The 20,348-nt window shown below is 38.8% G+C and overlaps 1 protein-coding gene across 3 annotated transcripts; it reads left to right on the top strand.

The window, feature by feature from the left end:
* Positions 1-663: 663 nt before the first annotated feature.
* On the top strand, positions 664-14,691 carry LOC307125509 (myosin heavy chain, fast skeletal muscle-like). 3 transcript variants are annotated; one of them, XM_079815384.1, is made up of 41 exons: positions 665-698; positions 818-860; positions 2,165-2,383; positions 2,471-2,614; positions 2,699-2,855; positions 2,962-2,989; positions 4,188-4,296; positions 4,448-4,540; positions 4,676-4,739; positions 4,833-4,931; positions 5,013-5,116; positions 5,199-5,337; positions 5,626-5,744; positions 5,842-5,991; positions 6,082-6,252; positions 6,342-6,642; positions 6,761-6,825; positions 6,922-7,009; positions 7,104-7,221; positions 7,306-7,429; positions 7,534-7,670; positions 7,764-8,019; positions 8,112-8,354; positions 8,438-8,614; positions 8,703-8,848; positions 8,940-9,030; positions 9,140-9,529; positions 10,393-10,519; positions 10,772-10,890; positions 10,977-11,173; positions 11,257-11,440; positions 11,548-11,713; positions 12,194-12,318; positions 12,431-12,739; positions 12,850-13,053; positions 13,137-13,262; positions 13,349-13,519; positions 13,612-13,716; positions 13,842-13,937; positions 14,048-14,179; positions 14,401-14,691. In XM_079815384.1, exons 3-41 carry the CDS (start codon positions 2,177-2,179, stop codon positions 14,413-14,415), a joined length of 5,796 nt encoding a protein of 1,931 aa, XP_079671510.1. In that variant the 5' UTR covers positions 665-698; positions 818-860; positions 2,165-2,176; the 3' UTR covers positions 14,416-14,691. The 3 variants fall into 3 exon arrangements, with proteins under 3 accessions (XP_079671512.1, XP_079671510.1, XP_079671511.1); XM_079815385.1 differs by having other exon boundaries at positions 818-864; XM_079815386.1 differs by lacking the exon at positions 818-860 and having other exon boundaries at positions 664-765.
* The last annotated feature ends 5,657 nt before the right edge of the window (positions 14,692-20,348 follow it).

Raw genomic sequence — 20,348 nt, 5'->3', positions numbered from 1 at the left:
AGAGTTTTGATCATCATTTTAGAAAAACCATAAGTACGATCAGTTAGAAAATATATTGGAACCTGAGTCAGAACAGTCTAAAAACTAAAGCTAAAAACTGCCATTTGTTGTGTGTTTTCACTGTATTAGGCATATTTTCCAGTATTTTTCTATATTCTTTTATATTCTTGAACTATATATATATCAATATATTGTGGGTTGATCAATATATATCTTGTCAGATTTGTAACATATTTTATTGTTTCGCCCTATTGCTGCCACAAGCCTGCTACAAGAACATCCATGGGTGATAGGTGAAATGTTTTGTGATTTAAAAAATGGGAGGGGGAGGGGTAGCTGAATGTACCCTCTTCCCAAAAAAGGATTTATTTACTTCAGTGTGTGTCATATGTCAAAGTAAGATATTAATAGACTAAAAATAAATCATTATAATACACATGAACTTTGAGATCGAAGCTGTTACCGATATATATTTTTAAGCAATAAAGGTTTGACTTATGATTGATTCCATTAGGTAGGATGTTTGTGAGTATGTCCATAAATTTCTTACAAAATGGGTCAAGAAAGCTTATCATATATCAGAATATATGAGGTTACCCATGTATAGATTCTGCTTAGTGTGCACGATCAACTTCTATAAAAGCCAAGAGAGTAGACCAGAAGGGATGCAGAGAAGACCTCAGAAGTTCCATCCAGTGGTAAGAGCCTGCACTGACTGTGACTGAAGGGCATTTTATCATCATCATATATTCATCTGCACTTAAAGTAACTGTGTTTTTTTTATTTATTTATACATCTTAATACATTTTTCTTTTAGTTCAAGGGTAGTGAAAATTTCATCTGGTCTCACAGGACAAAAGGCAAGTGAGTTTATGATTCAGTGTGTGGATTACGGTACAGGAAAACAGTCTATATTCTGTATTATAGACGAAAACTGGGGAAGCATGTTGCAAAAACTTGGTTAATTTATTCACAAATAAATGTGTTTAAAATGTAAGATGAATTTAAGGAAGGGGTCCCATTGACCCTTTATTTAAGGGCCAAGCATATTGTATTTGGTTTTTATTGTGTGTTGAATTGTATTCTGTTTTTCTCCTTCCACCTTTGAGTCTATGAGAGCCCATAGAACCCCTTGTGGGAAAGTTATACAAATTTGGCACAAGCATAGAGGACATAGGTCTCTAACTCAAACCCTCTAGCACCACAAATTATCCATACTTGCACTCTTGCTAATAACTTGAAAACTGTTAGAAACAACAAAAATCTCAACTCATGATGAGTTGATTGCTCCCTATGATCTAATTTTCTGTCATGATATGTACATGTATGTAAACTATTTATGTGCATTTAAATATAAGTGGCTATATCTCTTAAATCAAATTAAATGTTTTCACCAAATTTGACACCTTTCTGTGTAGTCTGAGGAAACGGAAAAAAGAAGCGGAAAGGGCCAATTGATGATGCTATAATAGAGCAAAACATGAAATTGGCTCTAACTACAGAACTGTTGGCATGCAGTGTTGCTATCATAATCCATGATGACATTTGCATAAATATAAATCATTAGAAAGGTCTAAAGTTTTATCATAACATTAAATTATTTTGATAAAAAATCTGTGACAGAAAATCTTATGAGAAAAAACAAAACAAATACTCTTATCTACAGTGGAGAAAAAAATTTTTTTTTCCTTTTTTTTACCCAATATAGGGTGTTGTGAGCATTAGCGAGTATACACATGTAACTTAATACATGCTCGTAGCCGGAGGATGCACTCGAGCAGAAAGTCCACAAATAAGACTCATAGTCGACAGTGAGAATCTCTGTATTGACCTGAAACTTCATATATGCCACAATTCATACTGTTCTCTATGTGCCGTGTCCTGACAACAGTATATAAGTTTCATCAACAGAAAAACACCTTCTACAGTATATTCTATATATCCAGTTTTTGACGTTCATGGGCCCCTTGCCTGCATCTTGCTTGCTGTCTAGATGTTTATCTAGTATTGTTTTATGTGTCTGTATTCATGTCTAAGCCTAAACTTAGGAATATGCCTCTTTCCTAACACAATTCATGTGTTTCATTTCATGAGCCTTGCCTTTATTGTTACATGGAATATTTATGAAATTTTTCATGCATAAGTTTATATTTTCTCTCTTTAGTAAGTCGCCACCATGAGTACGGACGCGGAGATGGCCGCTTATGGCAAGGCTGCCATTTACCTTCGTAAGCCTGAGAAGGAGAGAATCGAGGCTCAAACCAAACCATTTGATGCCAAGACTGCCTGCTATGTGGCTGATGTCAAAGAGTTATACCTCAAGGGAACAATCAAGAGCAAAGACGGTGGCAAAGTCACAGTTGTTTTGCTTGACACTAAGGAGGTGAGTTTTAATTTCCATTTCATGTAGATGCTCATTAAATGACTTATTACATTGTTTTCTTCTATATCTAATTTATCACATTTATAGGAGAGAGTTGCTAAGGAAGAGGATGTCCACCCAATGAATCCTCCCAAGTATGACAAGATTGAGGACATGGCCATGATGACCCATCTCAATGAAGCCTCTGTGCTGTATAACCTCAAAGAGCGTTATGCTGCATGGATGATCTACGTAAATTCTGAAACAACGTAAAAAAGTATTTAAGCTCAATTTGTCTGTGTTGTCGCAATCAGACCACTTCTCTGCTCATTTCAGACCTACTCTGGACTCTTCTGTGCAACTGTGAACCCTTACAAGTGGCTCCCAGTGTATGATGCAGAAGTGGTGTCTGCCTACCGAGGCAAAAAGCGTATGGAGGCCCCACCCCACATCTTCTCTGTCTCTGACAATGCCTATCAGTTTATGCAGACTGGTAAGACATTATGGAATTGAATTCTATAGAATTGATTAAGGTGAATTAGATGATCCTGTTAATATAAGAAATATTTACCGGATATTTTTACAATTACAATCAACAGATAGAGAAAACCAGTCTGTCCTGATTACGTAAGTATCTTCTTTTAATCTTAGACCTTGACAAAAATATAACATTCAAAGTATAATGTAGATGGCAAATCTATATGGAGATATTTACAAAATATAATTTGAATATACTTTGAAAAGTCTATGGGCCCTATCTTGCACCCAGCGCAATTGACTTTGTACACCGACGCATGTGTCATTCCTATTTTGCACCCGCGCAAAGCGCGCTTTTCCCTCTACAGAAGCACGTCGCTAAACTAGTGAATGAACTTGCGCTCCCTGGGCGGTTCAGCGCAAAAAAGGAGGCGTGTTCCGGCGCAAACAATCCCTGGTGCTATTTTGCTGTTCCATTAAACAATTGCGCCACTGACCAGAAAAAACCTAGTCTAAAGTCAGTGGCGCGTTGCGCGTTGTTCATTATGCTATTTTAAGGGCGCATGCTTGACCATAATGTATAGCGTGCACAACGCGCATACACTTTGCTCATGTAATCTACACAGATGCAACAGTTATTTTTGCAAATCATAAATTGTTACACTAAAAAAATATTAACACATGAGATGACGGAAATCATTGTGGTGTGCCACGAAGATGTGAAAAAAATAGGCATAAATCTAGCTTACAAATGATTCAGGCTAATTGTAATAATTAAGGATAAGACCTGTTTGCCCAATAGTGGCAAGACATATATGTATATAAGGACATCTGACAAATTGGTTTGTCCGTCAAGAACCAGGAAAAAAAATCGACTGAAAAACTGAAAAAACTGAAAGACTGAAAAAAAAAAGACTGTGAAATCACCTTTACCATAATGTACAACATTACAACTTCACTTCTCTGTCTTTCACTGCTCTTACAAGAACATCAGTCTCCTCGGCTGTGAACCGCTCCTGGCGTGCGCCTGGTAAATACGCCATAATAATAGCAATCCATAATGGAACTTGCGCACCTGCTTTTAAAGGGAATGTTGGATGACGCTCGGATTGGTTTATTCACGTTACGCCCAAACCACACCTATGAATAATGAAGCTACTTCAGACCAACCCATTTTAGATTTGCGCCGGGCGCAAGAGCCATTTATCCCGCCGGGAAAATAGCAACAGCGCCGAGACCCGCCCACAAAGTTACTTGCGCTTCACGCTTTGACACTTGCGTTTCAGATCGTTAAAATAGGGCCCTATATGTCTTATAATCTTCTGTTTTCTAATCTCTCATAAACCAGTGGAGAATCCGGTGCTGGAAAGACTGTGAACACCAAACGTGTCATCCAGTACTTTGCCACAGTTGCAGTGTCAGGTGGTGAGAAGAAGAAAGAGGACAGCAAAATAAAGGTGAGATATAAAACTATGTCATATTATTTTGATAGATGTTACACTCGTCTCACAAACTATATGATGTGTGAATTTGTGAAATGCCTGCAAACAGTCTTTAGACATGAAATGTAAAATTACTTTTTTTTTTTTAAACCTTCAAACAACACAGGGCTCTCTTGAGGACCAGATCATTGCTGCCAACCCTCTGCTTGAGTCTTATGGTAATGCCAAGACTGTGAGAAATGACAACTCCTCTCGTTTTGTAAGTTCACCACTTTTTATTTACAGTAAAGTTGGTCAGTTGTGTTTGATTTTTCTATCATAGTTCTTTTTTTTTAGCAATTATTATTATTATCATTATTATTATTAATGTATTATGCTATTTTGTTTTAAACAGGGTAAATTCATCAGAATTCACTTCGGTACATCTGGAAAACTGGCTAGTGCTGACATTGAGACATGTAGGTGGACATCATTTCATTGATCCATCCTGCACATTTATCTTTGTCTGTCACTCTTCAGATGATTGTGACTCAAGCACATTCTCTCTACAGATCTGCTGGAGAAGTCTAGAGTGTCATTCCAGCTTCCAGATGAGAGAGGCTACCACATCTTCTACCAGATGATGACCAACCATAAGCCTGAGCTGATTGGTAGGTGCACATTTTTCATTCAGTGTTTAAATGCCAGATAATATTGTAAAATTATCATTGTAAAATCTATGTATTTTACAGAAATGACGCTCATCACCACCAACCCCTATGACTTCCCCATGTGCAGTCAGGGTCAGATCACAGTGGCCAGCATTGATGATACAGTGGAGCTGGATGCTACTGATGTGAGTCATTGCTGTTTGAATATTGACATATTCTATAAAAATATGGAAAATCATAGATCTCATTCTTCTCTGTAATTTACAGGATGCTATTGACATTCTGGGTTTCAATACTGAGGAGAAAATGGGCATCTACAAGTTCACTGGAGCTGTGCTTCATCATGGTAACATGAAGTTCAAGCAGAAGCAGCGTGAGGAGCAGGCTGAGCCTGATGGCACAGAGGGTGAGACTTGTGTTCTTTTCAGTTAGTCTTCTCATTCTAATTGCTTTTTTATTCTGGCCTTTACAATAGTAACAGTTGCATCGACTTTGCTGATAAATCGAGAAACCCACAGAAATTGTGGGTAAAATGTTCAGTGCAAATATAAATTATAATTGTGCAGTGCTGTGCATAACAATAAATCTAAAAATAAAAGTGAAAGTACTTGGTGCCTGATTTATTATAATTTTTTACACATGCACAAAAGACTCTATACAGCAAAGACAATTTATTTTAAAATGTATTTAACAGAGGCTGACAAAATCGCCTACCTGCTGGGTTTGAACTCTGCTGATATGCTGAAAGCTTTGTGCTACCCCAGAGTCAAGGTCGGAAATGAGTATGTGACCAAAGGCCAGACCGTGCCACAGGTATAGTAACATTTCCAGCATGTCTATGTGTTTTACCTAAAATTCTGGCTAATTATTGCAGAAGCAGAATAAAATATCCACTCTATTCTACTTACAGGTGTACAACTCTGTTAGTGCCTTGGCCAAATCTATCTATGAGAGGATGTTCTTGTGGATGGTCATTCGTATCAACCAGATGTTGGACACAAAACAACAAAGAAATTTCTACATTGGTGTGTTAGATATTGCTGGCTTTGAGATCTTTGATGTAAGAATGATTCTTTTATCTCTTTTTGTGTCAAATTCAATCATATTCAGTATTTAGTCAGTAAATGTTTCTGTTATTTTTTTCCATCAGTACAACAGCATGGAGCAGCTGTGCATCAACTTCACCAATGAGAAACTGCAACAGTTTTTCAACCACACCATGTTTGTGCTGGAACAAGAGGAATACAAGAAGGAGGGCATTATTTGGGAGTTCATTGACTTCGGCATGGACTTGGCTTCTTGCATAGAGCTCATTGAGAAGGTTTTTAATGGTTTATGAATTTATTTATTTCCATTGTCTATTCTCAAAGTCGTATATTTTTGTAATAAACAACATTCTTTTATAAACAGCCCATGGGTATCTTCTCCATCCTTGAAGAGGAGTGCATGTTCCCCAAGGCTTCAGATGCTTCCTTCAAGAACAAGCTGTATGACCAGCATCTTGGCAAGAACAAAGCTTTCGAGAAACCAAAGCCTGCCAAAGGCAAGGCTGAAGCCCACTTCTCCCTGGTTCACTACGCTGGAACTGTGGACTACAACGTCACTGGCTGGTTGGACAAGAACAAGGATCCACTGAATGATTCTGTTTTGCTGCTGTACCAGAAGTCTTCTAACAAGCTGCTGGCTACTCTCTACCCACCTGTTGTTGAGGGTAAAGAAAAAATCTATTTAACCGAACTTTAATTCAGTTTTGAACTTTCTTTCTTGATTTTTATGTTTTTTTTTTTTTTTGCATTTATACATGTTCCTTTGTACTTTTATCTCAATAGATACTACTAAAAAGGGAGGCAAGAAGAAGGGTGGTTCCATGCAGACTGTGTCCTCCCAGTTCAGGGTATGTATAGAGAGGACATCACAGCAATATTTCTTTATTTGAGGTAAAAATAAAAAATAAATGCAAAGCATGCCAACCATTTTCTATTCTCCACAGGAGAACTTGGGCAAACTCATGACCAATTTGAGGAGCACTCACCCTCACTTTGTGCGTTGCCTGATTCCTAATGAGTCCAAGACTCCAGGTAAAGTATTAAAAAGCTTACAGATATTCTGGCACTCAATATATATATGATGAAGTTAATTTACCAAGTTCATGGTGTGAACTGTTCGTTATAGGTCTCATGGAGAACTTCCTGGTTATCCACCAGCTGAGATGTAACGGTGTACTGGAGGGTATCCGAATCTGCAGAAAGGGCTTCCCCAGCAGAATCCAATATGGTGACTTTAAGCAGAGGTAAATGGGACCACATGAAAATACCATTTCCTGTAGGATACTCCTAATTAAAACATATGAAGTATTTTGATTAATTTTCCACAGATACAAGGTGCTGAATGCCGGTGTTATCCCAGATGGACAGTTTATGGATAACAAGAAGGCCAGTGAGAAACTCCTGGGATCCATCGACGTTGATCATGACGAGTACAAATTTGGACACACAAAGGTTCATATTCAGCTTTACAACTTTCAAAGATTCACTGATTGTGATCATATAGCCTATACAAGTAAAATCAGTATGTTCTGATTTATTGTTTTACATAAATTCAGGTGTTCTTCAAAGCTGGTCTTCTGGGTACTCTTGAGGAGATGCGTGATGAGAAACTGGCTGCTCTGGTCACAATGACACAGGCTCTCGGCCGTGGCTACGTGATGAGGAAGGCGTATGTGAAAATGACGGAAAGCAGGTGAGTATTGTCATGAGTAAAGATGACATCAATAATAACACTGCAAACGGTACATATTGATGATTATGCCATTTAATGATGAATTATTCACAGGGACTCCATTTACACCATCCAATACAACATCCGCTCATTCATGAATGTCAAACACTGGCCATGGATGAAGGTTTACTACAAGATTAAGCCTTTGCTGAAGACTGCGGAGACAGAGAAGGAGCTGTCAGGCATGAAAGAGGACTTTACAAAATGCAAAGAGGCTTTAGCTAAGTCTGAAGCCAAAAAGAAGGAGCTTGAAGAGAAGATGGTATCACTGCTGCAAGAGAAAAATGATCTGCAGTTGCAAGTAGCATCTGTGAGAATATTTCCTTGAATTAATTGAATTTTGGCTCTCTTAAAAATGAGCTATGTGGTTTCCAATGAAATAGCAATCTATTTTATCAACAGGAATCTGAGGGTCTCTCTGATGCTGAGGAACGGTGTGAGGGTCTGATCAAGAGCAAAATCCAGCTTGAAGCTAAACTCAAAGAAACAACTGAGAGACTGGAGGATGAGGAAGAAATCAATGCTGAACTGACAGCCAAGAAGAGGAAACTGGAGGATGAGTGCTCTGAGCTGAAGAAAGACATTGATGACCTGGAGCTCACCTTGGCTAAAGTGGAGAAGGAGAAACATGCCACTGAGAATAAGGTTGGTTTAATATTAGATTTAATCTTTGTTTTATATATTGATATAGAATATGAATTCATTTAAGCTTATTTGAAAAAAATCAGGTCAAGAACTTGACTGAGGAAATGGCATCTCAGGATGAGATCATTGCCAAGCTTACGAAGGAGAAGAAAGCCCTCCAAGAGGCACATCAGCAGACACTGGATGATCTTCAGGCAGAGGAGGACAAAGTCAACAGCCTAACCAAATCCAAGACAAAGCTTGAGCAGCAAGTTGATGATGTGAGTTGATTATGTAAATTAATTATATGAATTCATCAAATCAACTGTTTTCTGCTGTGAATATATTTTATATATCATTGTCCTATAGCTTGAGGGTTCCCTTGAACAAGAGAAGAAGCTCCGCATGGATCTTGAGAGAGCCAAGAGAAAGCTTGAAGGAGACCTGAAATTAGCCCAAGAGTCTGTCATGGACCTGGAGAATGACAAGCAGCAATCTGATGAGAAAATAAAAAAGTAATTAAAGCAGGAAATCTTTGAAAACATTGAAAACTTTTATGGTTATGTCATAATTTTTTTACAACTACTTCTTGTTTCACTCCCGCAGGAAAGAATTTGAAACAAGCCAGCTGCTCAGCAAGATAGAAGATGAACAATCTCTGGGTGCTCAACTCCAGAAGAAGATCAAGGAGCTTCAGGTATTTTGAGTTGTTTTTTTTTTTTTAAACTAAAAGATCTAAAAGTCTAAAAGATCATTATGATCAAATACAGATCACAAAAAAACGAATTAACTACTTTCTACCATAGGCTCGCATTGAGGAACTGGAGGAAGAGATTGAGGCTGAGCGCGCTGCTCGTGCCAAGGTTGAGAAGCAGAGAGCTGATCTCTCCAGGGAACTTGAGGAGATCAGTGAGAGGCTTGAGGAGGCTGGAGGAGCCACTTCTGCTCAGATCGAGATGAATAAGAAGCGAGAAGCTGAATTCCAGAAGCTGCGTCGTGATCTTGAAGAGTCCACCCTCCAGCATGAAGCTACTGCTGCTGCCCTCCGCAAGAAGCAGGCAGACAGTGTAGCCGAGCTGGGAGAGCAAATCGACAACCTGCAGCGTGTCAAGCAGAAGCTTGAGAAAGAGAAGAGCGAATTCAAAATGGAGATCGACGATCTTTCCAGCAACATGGAAGCTGTTGCCAAAGCAAAGGTTGGTAAATATTCTAAAGAATATATTTGACCCATGTTGGCAAAATGGCTAATAGCGAGCTATTAAGCCTTCTTCTAGCAATCCCAATACTCCAAATAGTAATTAAACATAAAAAAATATCTGTAGTTGTACATTTTCGTAGCATTCCAACTTTGAATATTCATAGCGAATTCTTGATGGTCTGAACCAATGAAATGTGATTTTCAAACTGATTACCTGGCTGACTGACAGATCTAAAGTGTGCGCACAAATACACCTCTCAGTCGATCGCATGATGCCAATATACACATGAACACAGAATTACAGTATTTAAATATCTGTCTTGGCAAGTATTCATGTAAACATTATCTGTTGTTATGTCTTAAGTGAACGTTTTGTTAACTGTTGGGGAAAAACATCTGATGTGTAACATTATATTAGATCTGTGCATTACAGTAGGTCTTAATATATTGGCGGTCTTTCTCAATGTTAATCAAACAATTGTGGTATCATGGAAAAAGAGTTGAGAATATATTTTTCATATAGGTATGGGTTTTGATTTGGCATGTTACTTTACCCTAGGATTATGCATTACCAGGGTTTATAAGGTATGGTTGCTAGGTGATTTTGTTTTGGAACCTTCAGAAAACTTACACTCGATTTTTCTCAAAATTGACTAGTATTGACTGATAGGTGTAGCTCAGTAATTTTCAGTCTGGTTCCAACAAATATTACATCATTTGGATAATGGAAGGATTTTTAATAGAGAATTCATGATTTTAATAGTGAAAATAATTTACATTTTGTAAATGTGCTGATTGTGACTAATTTTTCCAGCATATAGTTTTGAAGTATTACATATCTAATGACTTTTGTATTTGCAGGGCAATCTTGAGAAGATGTGCCGCACACTTGAGGACCAACTTAGTGAAATTAAGTCCAAGAATGATGAGAACATTCGCCAGATAAATGATCTCAGTACTCAAAGAGCAAGATTTCAGACTGAAAATGGTAATTAATGACAAATTATGAGCAATCATGAACAAATTAATACTATGTCAAAATAAATTAATGTCAATAATTAACATAATCATCAACAATAATCAGTAATAATTATCAACAATAATTGATAAAAAAAAAACAAATAACACTGTAACAAAATCGTGTTAGATGACTTTTTTATGTTGACAAATACAGTCTTACATTCAGGTGTTTTAAAATGAATTGATCACAATCTGACACAATGAATGTGAAACTATATAGGTGAGTTTGGCCGTCAGCTGGAAGAGAAGGAGGCTCTGGTTTCTCAGCTCACCAGAGGAAAACAAGCTTCTACTCAGCAAATTGAGGAGCTTAAGAGGCATATTGAAGAGGAGGTTAAGGTAATACAGCATAATCAATGCATGCATAAATGTGTAATTTACTTTAATGTAGATACAAGCTAATATTATGTTACTTTGTCTCCTAGGCTAAAAATGCGCTGGCCCATGCTGGGCAATCAGCCCGTCATGACTGTGACCTGCTCCGTGAGCAGTTTGAGGAAGAGCAGGAGGCAAAGGCTGAGCTGCAGCGGGGAATGTCAAAGGCCAACAGTGAGGTTGCTCAGTGGAGAACCAAATATGAAACGGATGCCATCCAGCGCACTGAAGAGCTTGAAGAGTCCAAGTATGTATATTATTGTATAATATTCCCAATTCTAACAGCTATTTTATAGATTAAAATTCAAAATAAGGTGTATTACTTAACAGGAAGAAGCTGGCTCAGCATCTGCAAGAGGCAGAGGAACAAGTTGAGGCAGTGAACTCCAAATGTGCATCTCTGGAGAAGACCAAACAAAGACTCCAGGGTGAGGTGGAGGACCTCATGATTGATGTGGAGAGAGCCAATGGTTTGGCAGCTAACCTTGACAAGAAACAGAGAAACTTTGACAAGGTAAACAATTTTAGTCTTATGATATTCTCTTTGTAAAGTATTGCAGGAATGGGCTTTGTTTAACATTTTTTTAAAACAAATTCGATCCTGAAATATCTCCATCAAAGGTCCTGGCAGAATGGAAGCAGAAATATGAGGAAGGTCAGGCAGAGCTGGAAGGTGCCCAGAAAGAGGCTCGTTCACTCAGCACTGAACTGTTCAAGATGAAGAACTCCTATGAGGAGAGTATGGATCAGCTGGAGACCCTCAAGAGAGAGAACAAGAATCTGCAGCGTAAGAACGAAACCGTTAAATTAGAAAAGAGTTAAAGGGATAGTTGACCCAAAATAGAATTTTTTTTCATTAATTACTGACCCTCATGTTGTTCCAAATTCGTGAGATTTTCGTTAATCTTCGGAACACAAATTAAGATCTTTATGAAATCTGAGACCTTTCTGTCCCGCTCAAATAATATGGATTAGTTTTACAATCATTCTATGAACTTTTTGAAGCGTCAAAGTATCAATTGCGTAGCTGTCTATGGAGGGGCAGAAAGCGCTCAAATTTCATCAAAAATATCTTAATTTGTGTTTCGAAGATTAACGAAAGTCTCACGAGTTTGGAACGACATGATGGTGAGCAATTAATGACAATTTTCATTTTTGGGTGAACTATCCCTTTAAATGTTCTAACTTTCAGTGAGCATTAAAAAGTAAGCACATATGATTAATGAATGTTCATTATGATGAATATTATATATTTTTTTTTCTATAGAGGAGATTTCAGATCTGACAGAGCAGTTAGGTGAGACTGGTAAGAGCATCCATGAGCTGGAAAAGGCCAAGAAGACAGTGGAGACTGAGAAGTCAGAGATTCAGACCGCCCTGGAAGAATCTGAAGTCAGTATCTGGAGAATTACAATATGGAATTATTGCTTGAACTTGCAAGAATACTGTGGTCTTAATGCAGATTTTCATTTTGATATTTAAATGCAGTTTTTATATTTCATAGGGCACCCTGGAGCATGAGGAGTCCAAGATTCTTCGTGTCCAGCTTGAGCTAAACCAGATCAAAGGAGAGATTGACAGGAAGCTTGCAGAGAAGGACGAGGAGATGGAGCAGATAAAGAGGAACAGCCAGAGAGTCATTGAATCCATGCAGGGCACTCTGGACTCTGAAGTCAGGAGCAGGAATGATGCCCTGAGAATCAAGAAGAAGATGGAGGGAGACCTTAATGAGATGGAGATTCAGCTGAGCCACGCCAATCGCCAGGCTGTTGAGGCCCAGAAACAGCTCAGGAATGTTCAGGGACAACTCAAGGTGTGTGACATCTGTTCGACTTGTATTCATATTTTTTAAAATCTAACATGTTAAGTAAAGCCCAACAGAAACCACGTCAAATGCTCATTGTAAAGCTTTTGTTATTTCAGGATGCCCAACTGCACCTTGATGATGCCCAGAGAGGACAGGAAGACATGAAAGAGCAGGTGGCCATGGTGGAGCGCAGAAACACTCTGATGCAGTCTGAGATTGAGGAGCTTAGAGCTGCTCTGGAGCAGACAGAGAGAGGCCGCAAAGTGGCTGAACAAGAGCTGGTGGATATCAGTGAGCGTGTTGGGCTGCTGCACTCTCAGGTAAGTGCAAGTGCAAATCCCTGAAATTAAGGAAATTGAGAACACCATTCAAAATTTTCAAACTGTTGCTTTCCATTTTGTAGAACACAAGTCTCCTAAACACCAAGAAGAAGCTTGAGGCTGACCTTGTTCATGTACAGAGTGAAGTTGATGACACTGTACAGGAAGCCAGAAATGCAGAGGAGAAGGCCAAGAAGGCCATCACTGATGTGAGCAACAGTAGCTGCCAAATGTTTCACAAGACACTTGTGTAAAAAAAATGTGGTTCTAATGAATTTCTGCATTCATACAAAAGGCTGCATTGATGGCAGAAGAGCTGAAAAAGGAGCAGGACACAAGTTCTCACCTTGAGAGGATGAAGAAAAATCTGGAGGTCACAGTGAAGGACCTGCAGCACCGTCTGGATGAAGCGGAGAATCTGGCCATGAAGGGAGGAAAGAAACAACTCCAGAAATTGGAGTCCAGAGTAAGCCTCTTTATAGTTATGATGTGGGCAAAGTGAAGTTTGTTATATTCTAATATATTATGATTTGTTTGACTAAAAATAATCTTCTTTAGGTCCATGAGCTGGAGGCTGAAGTTGAAACAGAGCAGAGACGTGGAGTTGATGCTGTTAAAGGTGTCCGCAAATATGAGAGGAGAGTCAAGGAGCTCACCTACCAGGTATGACCATATACCTCATAAGTTTGTTTAGACAAAAGAGTTTGCATAATAATGTATGTTACTGACAGTGCCTATTTTTAGTATAGGATAAAGACTTAATCTAAAAAAATTTGTATTTTTTGAAGACTGACGAGGACAAGAAGAACATCAGCAGACTCCAGGATCTGGTGGACAAACTGCAGCTGAAGGTCAAAGTCTACAAGAGGCAGTCTGAAGAGGCGGTATGTAAAATCTAATAGAACATCTTGACACTGAAATTATTTGTATTGGAATTCTAATTTGATGATATGTGATACATGAACCATATATAAATATATATATAAACCTTTAGGAGGAACAAGCAAACACTCACCTGTCCAAGTTGAGGAAGGTGCAGAATGAGCTTGAGGAGGCTGAGGAGCGTGCTGATATTTCTGAGTCTCAGGTCAACAAGCTCAAAGTTAAGAGCCGTGATGCTGGAAAGGTTAGAATGAGTAGCTTCGTTTTTTTTCTCAATTATTTATTTAACTTGTTTACCAAATACATGAACTACCTCTTAGAAAAAGTAGTGAAACTATGATAATTGCATTTTTCTGTTGTTCTGATATCCTTTATGACATTTGCACATCTGTATTCTCTTCATTATGTAAATTGGAGCACATTTTTGTTAATAAGGCTAATGTTTGCGTCTTCCTTCTTTCACAGGCCAAAGAAGAATGAATATTTAAAACTTGAAAGGAGCATTTACTGAAGTCATATAATATGAATGTTTATTGTAAAAGTACCTTTTTTAATAAACCTGTATACATCTCAATTGTGAGTTCACACACCTCTTTAATGTTTGTTTTAATTTTGGTGATCTCCGACTGGCGAAGTCGAACATCATTAGTGCCGACGTGAATAATAATCGTAGAGAATGTATTATTAGCTTTAGCCAGCACTTTTAAATTTGCTTTGATGTCAGGCACTCTGGCTCCCGGTAAACATGTGACTATGGTGGCTGGTGTCTCGATTTTCTTTATGTCAGCCTGACTATCTCCTTACATTTATCACATGTTAACATGAAGCCCTGTTCACAAAAGGAGAATGATATACTAAACATATAGCATGCAGTGCAAGTGACAATGATGGGAGAAGATGACATGGCTTACCGTGTTTGTTGATTCAACTCACCACAGTTGTTTGATGGACTCTGGGGAGAGTGGGGTAAAGTGAGACATTTTTTAAATTTGCTCCCCTCTAAGCGAGCTAAAATGATATATCAGTAAAATTGACACATTTCCCCTTAATTCAGGATGTTTCCTAGCAATGGAAATTATCAGAATGTATTCAGAACCATGGTCAGTGAAAATATGATTGTTTTTAAAAAAGTCATCTTGTGTCTCACTTTACCCCAGCTTAGGGGTAAACTGAGACAGACCAGAGAAATCAAGGGGGTAAAGTGAACCACTTACTTTTTCCACTCTGAAACTACTATAACAACACATGTTGTAACAGTTAGAATCCTGACAGCTAGCTTGACAACCACACCTTCCAGAACTAATGTCAGACTATGAACAGAATCATGGGGATTGGTCAATTTAAGCAAAAAAAAATTCTAAACACTTGAAAGTAACTCTGAACGTAATCAAATACAACATAATATAATTCAAAATGTTTGAATTAACATTCAAATGACAGATAGAACCAGTTAGATTAGAACTGAGTCTGGGGGTCAGAAGACAGGACCCTTAGAGCCAGCTAGTGTCTGGGGGTCAGAGCAAAGGACAATCAGAACCAGCTAGAACAGCCCGGGACTCAGAACACAGGACTAGACCCACCTGGATTAGAACATCAGCCTACTGTCATACTCTACAACTAGGCCTACTCTACATTCCAGCCCTGAAGGTTACAAGGAAATATGAGGAGTTGCTCTCTCCGTGTGGTTCCTCCAGGCCTTTTAGGTTGAAGCAGCTTCTTCACCACATCACTTTTAGGATGTGCCCCAGGTTGTCTTCCTGGTGTATTGCCTTGACATGATGGTGTTGGGGTAACAGCTTAGGACCCAGGACCAATAGTGAAAAATGAAGACCTAGAGTCAGGAGTGTAATTACTTGAAGAAAAATTTACTGAAGAATAGTTTGCAGCTTCATCAGCAGAAGCCAGCTTCAAGTCTCACAAGGAGTTCATAGGCCGCGCTCCCTCTACTAGTCTCCCTGCTTCCGCCTATCGTACATACAATTTCTGAACAGTTATACTGTTTTCTAGCCATGTCATTACTGCAAGTTGAATAATTCTGATTGTCTCAGTCACTGTAAATTTCCACACAAGGATAGATAGCAGAGAATATCACTAAACTAGATAGACTAGTTGTTGCCCCATCACTTGAATTAGATCACTGTTGACCTCGGAGGTTGTCTTCAGGTCTGGTGTCATGTGCAGAAAATGTCCATCTTCAATATTGGACCTGCACAGATCATGCAACGCACATACACAAAAGCTCCCTAGAATCACAACTCTCCCAAGGTTGGAGAGTCTGTAAGGCCGCTGAAATCTCGCTCGAATGAACGGTAATGAGCTGCGACTGAAGGTCGTTTGTGCATTCATGTTTCCGCTGGGCAAAATGGATTTAATTATAGTATTCTTTATCTGACTCCATTTATCATATACACTCACCTAAAGGATTATTAGGAACACCATACTAATACTGTGTTTGACCCCCTTTCGCCTTCAGAACTGCCTTAATTCTACATGGCATTAATTCAACAAGGTGCTGAAAGCATTCTTTAGAAATGTTGGCCCATATTGATAGGATAGCATCTTGCAGTTGATGGAGATTTGTGGGATGCACATCCAGGGCACGAAGCTCCCTTTCCACCACATCCCAAAGATGCTCTATTGGGTTGAGATCTGGTGACTGTGGGGGCCATTTTAGTACAGTGAACTCATGATCATGCTCAAGAAACCAATTTGAAATGATTCGAGCTTTGTGACATGGTGCATTATCCTGCTGGAAGTAGCCATCAGAGGATGGGTACATGGTGGTCATAAAGGGATGGACATGGTCAGAAACAATGCTCAGGTAGGCCATGGCATTTAAACGATGCCCAATTGGCACTAGGGGGCCTAAAGTGTGCCAAGAAAACATCCCCCATACCATTACACCACCAGCCTGCACAGTGGTAACAAGGCATGATGGATCCATGTTCTCATTCTGTTTACGCCAAATTCTGACTCGAGACTCATCAGACCAGGCACCATTTTTCCAGTCTTCAACTGTCCAATTTTGGTGAGCTTGTGCAAATTGTAGCCTCTTTTTCCTATTTGTTGTGGAGATGAGTGGTACCCGGTGGGGTCTTCTGCAGTTGTAGCCCATCCGCCTCAAGGTTGTGCATTTTGTGGCTTCACAAATGCTTTACTGCATACCTTGGTTGTAACGAGTGGTTATTTCAGTCAAAGTTGCTCTTCTATCTGCTTGAATCAGTCTGCCCATTCTCCTCTGACCTCTAGCATCCACAAGGCATTTTCGCCCACAGGACTGCCGCATACTGGATGTTTTTCCCTTTTCACAACATTCTTTGTAAACCCTAGAAATGGTTGTGCGTGAAAATTTTGGAGTTCAGGAGGTTGTCTTGACCAGAACCACACCCCTAAATGCATTGAAGCAACTGCCATGTGATTGGTTGATTAGATAATTGCATTAATGAGAAATTGAACAGGTGTTCCTAATAATCCTTTAGGTGAGTGTATATCTGTGATGTCGTTACATTAATAATCCACTAGATGGCACTCAAGCTCCTTGGGTTAAAGATACATGTGAAGTAAAAAGAGAGCAGAGAAAGAGAGAAAGCTGAGCATGTGCTTGCATGTTACCCTGCTTGTGCATACGCTATTAAAGTTGTAATTAAGTTGAATAATCTTGCTTGTACTTCTTGTCATGAAGACATAACAAAATTGGCGACGAGGACGATTCGTTTTTCTCACATGATTTCCTGAGGATGCTCCGTTTCCCAGTCCATTTTTGCCTTGTCCCGGTGAGCCCGCTATACCACTCGTAACATGGCTGAGAATGTTTGAGAATTACATGCTCGTCATCAATGCTACTGGAGATTCCTGGCCAGAAGCCGGAAAACGGGCTTTACTTCTTCACTGTCTCAGAACTGAAGGTCAGAGACTATTTTATACATTGCCCGAGACCGGTGACGATCTTGCAGCTGCTATTAAAGCTTTGGAGGAGCATTTCATTCCAAAACGAAATGTGGTAGTGGAAAGACATGTCTTCAGGAAACGAGTGCAGAGAACAGATGAAACGGTACTGCAATATGTTGCTGCATTGAGAGATTTGGCCACTACTTGTGAATTTAATGACAATCTTGATGATATGCTGCGTGACCAGCTTATAGACAATATTGCTAACCCTCGCATTCGTGAACGATTATTAGTGGAATCTAAATTGACACTGGAGACTGCAATTACAATTTCCACACAGCTAGAGGCTGCTGATGCACAGGCAAAGTCTATGGCTACAAGCAGTTCTGCTCCAGTGCAAGCCGTACGTGCCACTCCTGTGACTGGACGACATCATTCAAAGGCCAAATTCAAACGTACCTCATCAAAACCTCATTCTGCTTCTTCAGCTCGGACATGCTTCCGCTGTGGCTCCACTGGACATCTTGCAAACGCACAGAACTGCCCTGCCGCATCTGTGAAATGTAAAAATTGTAATAAGACTGGACACTTTGCTCGAGTCTGCCGTTCTGCTCCTACTCGTTCAGTGCATTCAATTGAATTACCAGAGGTCTGTATTTTCTACCTACCTGGAACATCTGACTGCTTGATGTGTGATGTGACTATAAATGCTGCGTTTGCTGTTACACCTGTCTCTCTTCAACTTACAGTCGACTCTGGTTCATCAGTGTCCATTCTGCCATAACAATTGTATGAGCAGCACTTTCGCACTGTGCCCTTGCAAGCTCCCACTGCCCGTTTAGTCACTTACTTGCAAGAGCCAATTTCAGTGCTTGGATGTTTACCTGCAACGGTATCTAAATATGGCCTTACATGCAGAGCCGGATTAAATAAATGGACTACACTAGGCAGGCTGCATTTTTTGGGCCCCCCTCCATCGATGTTATTTATGAATTGAAATCTGAAACTTACCAAAGTTACCAATAAAAGTGAATTCACATTTTACATAGCCTAGTCTTTGGTTACAAATTGTTTTATATTAAACAGTCCATCAGACTATTTTTTGATATTCATTATTTATACGTCATTACATGGCTCTATTAAATGCTATTAAATTATCCTCATCCATTGGGGGTGTCATTGTTAAGGCAGTAGTACCAGTAAATAAACAATAGGTATCAGTAAACTATGTAAACAGAGCAAATAAGTTTATCTTATTTTCTCTGTTTACATTTAATCAACACATTTAATTAAGATTTTCTGCAAAATGCAATAGCTTACAACATTTATAAATGTTGTAATTAAGAACAAGAAGGCAAACATGACCCCTTCACATTCATCAAGACCATTTAGAAACTGTCTAACAATAAATAATAATAAATATAAGGATGGAGGATTTAAACTATGGAAAACTAAAGGTATTCAGACTATTAAAGACTTGTATATGGATGGTATACTTCTTACATTTCAAGAATTGTGTGATAAACACCAGATTCCCTCAAAACATTTAAAAAAAAAAATATTCACAGCTTAAAAGTTTTATGTCTTCCAGGTCTACAGATATTATGTAAATTCCCAAACTGTCATTAATTAAGGAAATAATTGAAAAAAGAGGTGAAAAGGGCCAATTGTCAAAATATTATAATTTAATAATGTCTAACTATAAAGAGTCTGCTGTAGGCAAATTAAACGCATGGAGGAAAGCCATTCAAGAATAAATAGAGGAATTTGAATGGACTGAAGCATGTTTAAAAGCGCAAAAACAAATCATAAACACGCGGCTTAAATTATTACAGTTTAAATGGTTGACAAGGGTTTATATAACACCTGAAAAACTCAATCATATGTCTAGCAATATTCCTGATATATGTACAAAATGCCAAAATTATAAAGGAACTCTAATTCACTGTCTATGGGAATGTTCTGATATACAGAAGTTCTGGAAGGATGTCATAAACTGTTTGTCAGAATGGTTTAATCTTAAAATACCACATTGTGCCAAACTTTGTGTACTGGGAATATATCCTACAGGTTTCTCACAAACAAAGAAACACACTAGACTATTGGACTTTGGATTGTTACATGCCAGAAGAGCCATTGCTGAACTGGAAGAGCATGGAAGCACCTTCTATAAAACAATGGATAAAAGAACTTTCAGAGTGCATTGGACTGGAAAGGCTGACTTATATCTCCAAGAGTAAAATAAAGGACTTTGTACAATTATGGGAGCCATACATGATTATTATATCATATGTAAAGTAGGGCCATGCCATTATTCTTTTAATGATTTATTTCTTTTTTTACATTTGTTTTTATCTTTTATTATCATTTTGAATTAGATTTTCTTGTAACTTAATGCTGCGTTCCGCGCGAAACGCGCCTTCTGTGCCGCGGGACCTCCAGACGCGCGTAAACGCGCCTTTCCATTGACTTAACATTGAAATCACTCGCGCCAGACGCTCTATTCGCGTTTGGTGTGAACGCAG

This window comes from Gobio gobio (genome assembly GCF_949357685.1).
Source record: "Gobio gobio genome assembly, chromosome: 4".
Lineage (NCBI taxonomy): Eukaryota > Metazoa > Chordata > Actinopteri > Cypriniformes > Gobionidae > Gobio > Gobio gobio.
The sequence above is the reverse complement of the archived record's forward strand: the minus strand, read 5'-3'. Positions and strand labels throughout refer to the sequence as shown.

Bases quoted from the DNA above. Each gene is read 5' to 3' on its own strand.
- LOC307125509 (XM_079815386.1), top strand. From the start codon at position 2,177: ATGAGTACGGACGCGGAGATGGCCGCTTATGGCAAGGCTGCCATTTAC. The intron at 2,990-4,187 runs GTAAGTATCTTC...CTCATAAACCAG, and splicing joins AACCAGTCTGTCCTGATTAC to TGGAGAATCCGGTGCTGGAA. The intron at 5,745-5,841 runs GTATAGTAACAT...TTCTACTTACAG, and splicing joins AAGGCCAGACCGTGCCACAG to GTGTACAACTCTGTTAGTGC.